The sequence below is a fragment of the Coregonus lavaretus genome (genome assembly GCF_964263955.1).
Source record: "Coregonus lavaretus genome assembly, contig: HAP1_SCAFFOLD_106, whole genome shotgun sequence".
NCBI lineage: Eukaryota > Metazoa > Chordata > Actinopteri > Salmoniformes > Salmonidae > Coregonus > Coregonus lavaretus.
Genome location: NW_028157840.1, coordinates 82,560 through 91,776, shown reverse-complemented (window position 1 = coordinate 91,776; position 9,217 = coordinate 82,560). Strand labels below are relative to the sequence as shown.

The 9,217-nt window shown below is 39.4% G+C and overlaps 1 protein-coding gene across 1 annotated transcript; it reads left to right on the top strand.

Annotated features, from left to right (window-relative positions):
• Positions 1-300: 300 nt before the first annotated feature.
• On the top strand, positions 301-8,836 carry LOC311124844 (uncharacterized protein; the record flags this gene model as incomplete). The annotated part of the gene is made up of 2 exons (XM_084198947.1): positions 301-975; positions 8,091-8,836. The coding sequence occupies exons 1-2, from the start codon at positions 540-542 to the stop codon at positions 8,834-8,836; spliced, it is 1,182 nt and encodes a 393-aa protein (XP_084055073.1). The 5' UTR covers positions 301-539.
• Positions 8,837-9,217: the final 381 nt, after the last annotated feature.

Genomic DNA, 9,217 nt, shown 5'->3' with positions numbered 1-9,217 from the left:
GCAGGTTGGACCTACTCAGTACTGTTACACCGTGTAGGAGCAGGTTGGACCTAGCTGCCTTAGTATGGTAGGTTGTTTTAAATTCTCACTCATTAAAGATATTCATTAATCAACACATGCTTCTCTTTGTACGTCTCAATATAATATTATTTAATGAAATAAATGAAAAATCAACTTTTTGTCTCAAAATAAAATGAACATTTCCCTTGACTGTGTTACCCTTCCCACCCAGCAGATGGCGATGTGCCTGTTTCAGGCGATGCTGCCAGTGTGACGTATAATCTAGTGGACGGGACGCTTCTTCAACAACAACAGCTAGTCAATCACCTCCGTAGCTTCATAGCCAAAAAAACATTGAAGCTCTTTAAACTCTTTCGGTGTATATTAGCCACTGTGTTTTAAACACACTTGTCGTATCTACTTGCTAGTTACCCTATTTAATATTTACGTTGTTGTTAGTCAGCTAGCTAGCTGGCTGGGTAAATTAGCACCAGCCTAGTCACTAATGCTAACTGGCTTTCTAGCTAACATCACCGACCATGAGCTCACTAAGCTACTCTCCTCCTGCTAAAGAAGAGGAGGTCTGCTGGACGGAGAAAGAAGCTCTGGGGCTGAACATTGTCGTGAAAGAGGAGAAGGAAGAGGAGGATGTCACAGTAAAAAAACAAGTAGAGGGTGAGGCTGTTACCGTGAAAGAAGAAGAGAAAGACGTTACATTGACCGAAGATGAAGAAGCTTTTAGAGTGAAAGAGGAGGAGGATGTCACAGTGAAAGAAGAGGAAGACGCGTTCAGAGTGAAAGAGGAGGAGGATGTTACAGTGAAAGAAGAGGGAGACGCGTTCAGAGTGAAAGAGGAGGAGGGGGAGATGACTGTCGCAGTGAAAGAAGAGGAAGACATTTTTGGAATAAAGGAAGAGGGGGAGATTACTGTCACATTGGAAGAAGAAGAAGAGACTGGAGATCTGATTAACAACAGTGAGTAATATCTTAAACAGGGGCACAAACTCTGCAGTTGTTGAACCGATGTGTGGTTTTAAAGGGCCATTCTAATGAAGGTCTACACTTTAATATGTTGTTCTGTAGGAATTGTTAAATCTACAAAGAGTGGGGGGCGGCCAACAAAACGTTAATGGATCAAATGCTTCACATTATATATTTCACTACCTTTGTAAACATCTGAATATCTCTTTCTGTAGTGCTTTACTCAGTGTCTGTGCTTGACATCACATAAAAGCATAAAACAACTCGTGTGTGACTTCAAATGATGAAGTGGACAGAATCAAGACGAAGGATAATTTTGATCTGGATTAAAATGATAAAAAAATAATTACTACAGGTTATTTAAAATCCTTAAGAGTTTATTGACGCACCCGTGCGTCAATCTAAGTAACATAATGAAAAATAATCTCCATCAAAATCCGTCAGTTGAAGCTAGAGACATTGAGACGCAGCATGGGCTGAGTCTTAATCCACCCCATCTGCCTGTCGGCCTTCCGCTACTGCGGTGTTTGTCAGACCATGATACATCCCGAAAATCGATCTTCTCACGGAAACGTCTGTAGCGTCCGAACGGTTTGGCCTAAAAAAACTATTATGGAGAAGGGACTATTTTCTTCCGTTTTGCTCCACAACCCCCTCGTCTGAAGGTAACCCGTACAAACAAATGGAAGTAAGGTGTTAAATATTTGTCCAAAAATATTTCCTGAGTTTTCTTATATCTCCTAGATATGGGACAGACAGTGGATGAATCAATTGACCCTCCATTGTTAAGACAGTGGATGAATCAAATGCGTTATTATCTTAAATATTGAACAAAATGTGGGCTACAGAGAGAAACAGAATAGTTCAATTTGAAGCCATATGGCATAAAATATTACAAGCACTGTAGATATTCAAAGGATGAGGAAGGAGAGAAAATCTGATTGTGAGACAGACAGGATGGGTGGATATGGTGGTAATATGTGGGTCTGAGCAGGTGGGATGTCAATGTTTGTAGTAAATGTTTAGTTGTCAATTGTCTTTGTCTAAGTATGTTGTTGTAGTCAGAAAAATACAATCTTTCAAAAACACACAGTATATATTTAAAAAATATATATCCCAAGTAGAGATATTCACGGGTCCAAAAGACAGTTCGAAATTAATTTAGCCAACAAAAGAATTTCTACAAAATGAAACAAAACATACATAAAGAACTGGTTTAGATTCTTAAATAGACCTACAATAACAATAATAATAATAAAACGAATCATAAATACGAAATTTGAGAAATTGCATCAAACCTGAATAGCGAGTTGAACAAAGTTTTCTCATCTATAATCAGCTAAAACGTTTCTAAGAATTGAAAAATCTGTCGATGTGCCCTTGAGCAAGGCACTTAACCCTAATTGCTCCTGTAAGTCGCTCTGGATAAGAGCGTCTGCTAAATGACTAAAAAAAAAAAAAAAAAAAAAAAAACATTCCCCTTGTAGACTTCTTTTCACTATACTCCTCCTCTAACTGTCGTTTAGTTAAATGAAAAAGGCCTCCATCTTCGCAATGAACAGTAACCTGGGCCAAGGCTCACTGGTAGTAATATCAGGAATGGAACTATTCAGATTCTGGAACTATTCGGATTCTGGAACTATACAGTTTCTGGAACTATTTAGATTCTGGAACTATTCAGATTCTGGAACTATACAGATTCTGGAACTATGTAGATTCTGGAACTATTCAGATTCTGGAACTATTCAGATTCTGGAACTATTTAGATTCTGGAACTATACAGATTCTGGAACTATACAGATTCTGGAACTATGTAGATTCTGGAACTATTCAGATTCTGGAACTATTCAGATTCTGGAACTATACAGATTCTGGAACTATTTAGATTCTGGAACTATACAGATTCTGGAACTATACAGATTCTGGAACTATTTAGATTCAGGAACTATGTAGATTCTGGAACTATTTAGATTCTGGAACTATTCAGATTCTGGAACTATTTAGATTCTGGAACTATTTAGATTCTGGAACTATTCAGATTCTGGAACTATTCAGATTCTGGAACTATTTAGATTCTGGAACTATACAGATTCTGGAACTATTCAGATTCTGGAACTATTTAGATTCTGGAACTATTCAGATTCTGGAACTATTTAGATTCTGGAACTATTCAGATTCTGGAACTATACAGATTCTGGAACTGTTTAGATTCTGGAACTATACAGATTCTGGAACTGTTTAGATTCTGGAACTATACAGATTCTGGAACTATTCAGATTCTGGAACTATACAGATTCTGGAACTATTTAGATTCTGGAACTATTCAGATTCTGGAACTATTTAGTTTCTGGAACTATTTAGATTCTGGAACTATTCAGATTCTGGAACTATTCAGATTCTGGAACTATACAGATTCTGGAACTATTCAGATTCTGGAACTATTCAGATTCTGGAACTATACAGATTCTGGAACTATTTAGATTCTGGAACTATTTAGATTCTGGAACTATTTAGATTCTGGAACTATTCAGATTCTGGAACTATTTAGATTCTGGGGAATTATATCAAATGAAATTAAACACGTGGACTGTTTCATCGTATTTCTGAAGTCTCCAAAAAAACAAACATTTCAATGTATTATACTCAAAATGTCAAGGGTTTGTCACACAGTTCCTTAACTGTTTAATGGTAAAGCAAGCATGTATCCAGGTAAGCATTGACAGATTCCAATGGCAAACATAAAGATGGCAGAATTCAGAAATGACGTCATTGTTTTTTCCCACTGAGTTTGTAAACTACAATTCAATGTGCCAATAAATCAGCACAATAAACTTTTTTTACTTCTTTATTTTTGGGGCGTCTTGAAGCTAAAATAGTTAATGACAACACTAAATAAGGAGTAAGGTGGAGGAATGTACAATACGGCCAATTTAGCAAAAAAAGGAATTAGTGGTAAGTGCAGAGGGCTGCCATCTTTACGCGTCTCCGCCATTGATATTGATGGTATAAAGGTACAAATATTATGAAAATAATAAAAATCTTAAAATCAATGTCAAAATGTCACCCTAAGCGATTTCCTTCCTCTCCAGGCAACGGAGTTAGGAAGTTTGTATCTTTGTAGTGACTGGGTGTATTGATACACCGTCCAAAGTGTAATTAATAACTTCACCATGCTCAAAGGGATATTCAATGTTTTTTAAAATGTTTTTTTAAACCCATCTACCTATAGGCGCCCTTCTTTGGGAGGCATTGGAAAACCTCCCTGGTCTATGTGGTTGAATCTGTGTTTGAAATTCACTGCTCGACCGAGTGACCTTACAGATAATTGTATGTGTGGGGTACAGAGATGAGGTAGTCCTGACACTTGTAACGAGTCGCTAGGTGTGGCTGGTAGGAAGGCCACGAAGAGGAACAATGACAGAAGGGCACAGCTTAAACCAGCCTGGTGGATTTATTCAAAATAAAAAGGTTCACAAAGCTGGTTCTCAAACAGTAACTGAAAACAAAACACTCTCTCACTCTCTCTCCTTAACTGAACCCAGAGTTATCCTTACTAGCTGGGCTGCTACCCAGATTACCAGCTTCACTTGCGGTCCGGTCACTTCTTCCTGTGGAGAACACAATGTCCAGGACTTCAAACAAATGTCTGTAGAGCTCAGCCTCCGGCGTCCAGCCAGGAGCTCCCCCCGTACTGAACTAAAGCATCCCCTTAAATTCCCCAGGCGTGTTGCAGCTGAACGAGGCTGAGTGGCCTTAGGTGTGGGCGTAGCCCTGCAGCCTAGCTTGATGGTTGTGGCTGAAATTTATTATGTGACTTGTTAAGCAAATTTGTACTCCTGAACTTACAGTGGGGAAAAAAAGTATTTAGTCAGCCACCAATTGTGCAAGTTCTCCCACTTAAAAAGATGAGAGAGGCATGTAATTTTCATCATAGGTACACGTCAACTATGACAGACAAATTGAGAATTGTTTTTCCAGAAAATCACATTGTAGGGTTTTTAATTAATTTATTTGCAAATTATGGTGGAAAATAAGTATTTGGTCACAAACAAGCTAGATTTCTGGCTCTCACAGACCTGTAACTTCTTCTTTAAGAGGCTCCTCTGTCCTCCACTCGTTACCTGTATTAATGGCACCTGTTTGAACTTGTTATCAGTATAAAAGACACCTGTCCACAACCTCAAACAGTCACACTCCAAACTCCACTATGGCCAAGACCAAAGAGCTGTCAAAGGACACCAGAAACAAAATTGTAGACCTGCACCAGGCTGGGAAGACTGAATCTGCAATAGGTAAGCAGCTTGGTTTGAAGAAATCAACTGTGGGAGCAATTATTAGGAAATGGAAGACATACAAGACCACTGATAATCTCCCTCGATATGGGGCTCCACGCAAGATCTCACCCCGTGGGGTCAAAATGATCACAAGAACGGTGAGCAAAAATCCCAGAACCACACGGGGGGACCTAGTGAATGACCTGCAGAGAGCTGGGACCAAAGTAACAAAGCCTACCATCAGTAACACACTACGCCGCCAGGGACTCAAATCCTGCAGTGCAGACGTGTCGCCCTTCTTAAGCCAGTACATGTCCAGGCCCGTCTGAAGTTTGCTAGAGTGCATTTGGATGATCCAGAAGAGGATTGGGAGAATGTCATATGGTCAGATGAAACCAAAATATAACTTTTTGGTAAAAACTCAACTCGTCGTGTTTGGAGGACAAAGAATGCTAGGTTGCATCCAAAGAACACCATACCTACTGTGAAGCATGGGGGTGGAAACATCATGCTTTGGGGCTGTTTTTCTTTAAAGGGACCAGGACGACTGATCCGTGTACAGGAAAGAATGAATGGGGCCATGTATCGTGAGATTTTGAGTGAAAACCTCCTTCCATCAGCAAGGGCATTGAAGATGAAACGTGGCTGGGTCTTTCAATGATGACAATGATCCCAAACACACCGTCAGGCAACGAAGGAGTGGCTTCGTAAGAAGCATTTCAAGGTCCTGGAGTGGCCTAGCCAGTCTCCAGATCTCAACCCCATAGAAAATCTTTGGAGGGAGTTGAAAGTCCGTGTTGCCCAGCAACAGCCCCAAAACATCACTGCTCTAGAGGAGATATGCATGGAGGAATGGGCCAAAATACCAGCAACAGTGTGTGAAAACCTTGTGAAGACTTACAGAAAACGTTTGACCTGTGTCATTGCCAACAAAGGGTATATAACAAAGTATTGAGAAACTTTTGTTATTGACCAAATACTTATTTTCCACCATCATTTGCAAATAAATTCATTAAAAATCCTACAATGTGATTTTCTGGATTTTCTTTCCTCAATTTGTCTGTCATAGTTGACGTGTACCTATGATGAAAATTACAGGCCTCTCTCATCTTTTTAAGTGGGCGAACATGCACAATTGGTGGCTGACTAAATACTTTTTTCCCCCACTGTATTTGGCTTGCCTTAACAAAGGGGTTGAATACTTATTGACTCAAGACATTTCAGCTTTTCATTTTGTACTGATTTGTTTAAAAAAACACACACAAAAAACATAGATCCACTTTGACATTATGGGATATTGTGTGAAGGCCAGTGACACAACATCTCAATTGAATCCATATTAAATTCAGGCTGTAACACAACAAAATGTGGAACAAGTGGAGGGGTGTGAATACTTTCTGAAGGCGCTGTATCCAGGTAAGCATTGACAGATTCCATTAGATATTGATGATCAAAAAGGAACACAAATGATGAAGGGAAAAAATAATAAAAAGCTTGAAGTCAGTCATGACAAATAACCAGTTGGTAGTTTTATTTCTGAGGTTGAGAGACAAGCACACTGGTTGTTCATTCTGTTGGTATAGTTTCTAGCCAAACTCACTGGTTGTTCATTCTATTGGCATAGTTTCTAGCCAAGCACACTGGTTGTTCATTCTGTTGGTATAGTTTCTAGCCAAGCACACTGGTTGTTCATTCTGTTGGTATAGTTTCTAGCCAAGCACACTGGTTGATCAATTGATAATGATGGTAAAACAGGTCCCAGTTGATATTGATGGTAAAACTAACTCAAAAAGGGCACTAAAATGATCAGGGTGAAATAAACGGTAAATCCAAAGGTATAAATCCAGAAGTGAAAAGGTATAAATCATGCTATGAAGAACTGTTGAAAACTGTGTTTTTAGTCATCTTCCAATAGCAGACTGCTATCACCTGTTCTAATCACTGTTCAACTGAAGACCCATCTTAACTTAACCCCTTATGTACCATTCTAGACCCATCTTAACTTAACCCCTTATGTACCATTCTAGACCCATCTTAACTTAACCCCTTATGTACCATTCTAGACCCATCTTAACTTAACCCCTTATGTACCATTCTAGCCCCATCTTAACTTAACCCCTTATGTACCATTCTAGCCCCATCTTAACTTAACCCCTTATGTACCATTCTAGCTCCATCTTAACTTAACCCCTTATGTACCATTCTAGCCCCATCTTAACTTAACCCCTTATGTACCATTCTAGTCCCATCTTAACTTAACCCCTTATGTACCATTCTAGCCCCATCTTAACTTAACCCCTTATGTACCATTCTAGCTCCATCTTAACTTAACCCCTTATGTCACATTCTAGTAGCAAACCAACAATTGGCCACTAGGTGTTATTATAGTAATTAAAGCGATTCCATATAAATAAACATGTTCCATATATTTATATTCAGTCGTAAATCACCAAAATAAGTTCTATACATATTTTATTTTACATACAAACCAAATGCTAGGCTGGAAGCATGGGGTGATAATGTCTAGATTATTCTTTCTAGTGGAGATTAGTTTATTAATTGCCTGGCAGGGCTGTCGGACAGTGGATGTGTAGGAATAATTCAAATGGAACTGTTAACAGGCATTACCCAGGATTAAGGTGAATAACTAACAGCTATCAACCAATCAGCATCCAGGATCCACATTTTGTTAAATAATGAGGGATCTAGTCTGGATTCAACCTCATAGGAAAACAGTTTCATCATGGAGGTTTCATTCAGGTCTCTCTGTTTAACTAAATACTCTGTTTAACTAAATACTCTGTTTAACTAAATACTCTGTTTTGTCTTTGGCAGGAGAGAGACCAGACTCTCCCTCTGAGAGCGGGAAGAGTCCTTCAGGGGAACCAGACCCAGAGACGTCCAATCCAGCGATGCGACACCACTGCTCCCAGTGTAGTATGGGTTTTAAGTGGTTATGGAAGCTAAAAGAGCATGAAAGGAAACACACAGGAGAAAAGCCCTTCCAATGCTCCCAGTGTGGAAAGAGATTCTCACGATCACATGACCTAAAATCACATGAGAGGACACACACAGGGGAAAAACCACACAATTGCTCCCAGTGTGGAAAGCTTTTTTCCCGTTTAGATAACCTGAACAAACATAAGAGGATACACTCTGGAGAGAAGCCTTACTCCTGTTCCCATTGTGGAAAGAATTTTAGGTCGTCAGATAAACGGAAGGCGCATGAGAGGACGCACACAGGCGAGAAACCTTACCATTGCTCCCTGTGTGGAAAGGATTATACCAAGTTAGGGAACCTGAAAGATCATGAGAAGAAACACACAGGAGAAAAGCCTTACCACTGCTCCAAGTGTGGAAAGAGATTTTCAACATCATCAGACCTAATAAGGCATGCGCGGACACATACAGGGGAGAAATCTTACCGTTGCTCACAGTGTGGAATTAGTTTTTTACGATCACATGACCTAAAATCACATGAGAGGACACACACAGGGGAAAAACCACACAGTTGCTCCCAGTGTGGAAAGTGTTTTTTGCATTTAGGGAACCTGAACAAACATAAGAAAATACACTTTTGAAAAATTTACAAAAAAATATGAAAATGAAATATTTACACAACAAACATAATATAAAAAGTCTAAAGAATAACAAAAGAAAATAAACGACTAAAAAGCTCCCTGAGGAAAAGCAAAGCTAAAATGGTGTGTCTTAAAATCTCTTTTAAATATGTTCACAGTTTCGTTCCCCCTCAGGTTCTCTGGCTATTCCAGAGGCTGGGGGCATAGTAACTAAAGGCTGCCTCTCCATGCCTCTTGGTCCTAGGCTTTGGGATAGTTAAAAGGCCAGTGCCAGAGGACCTGAGGGACCTACTGGGTACATAACTCAAAAGCATTTCTGACGTGTATTGGGGTGCACAATCGTGGATTGATTTAAAAACCAATAGAATAATCTTTAAATTA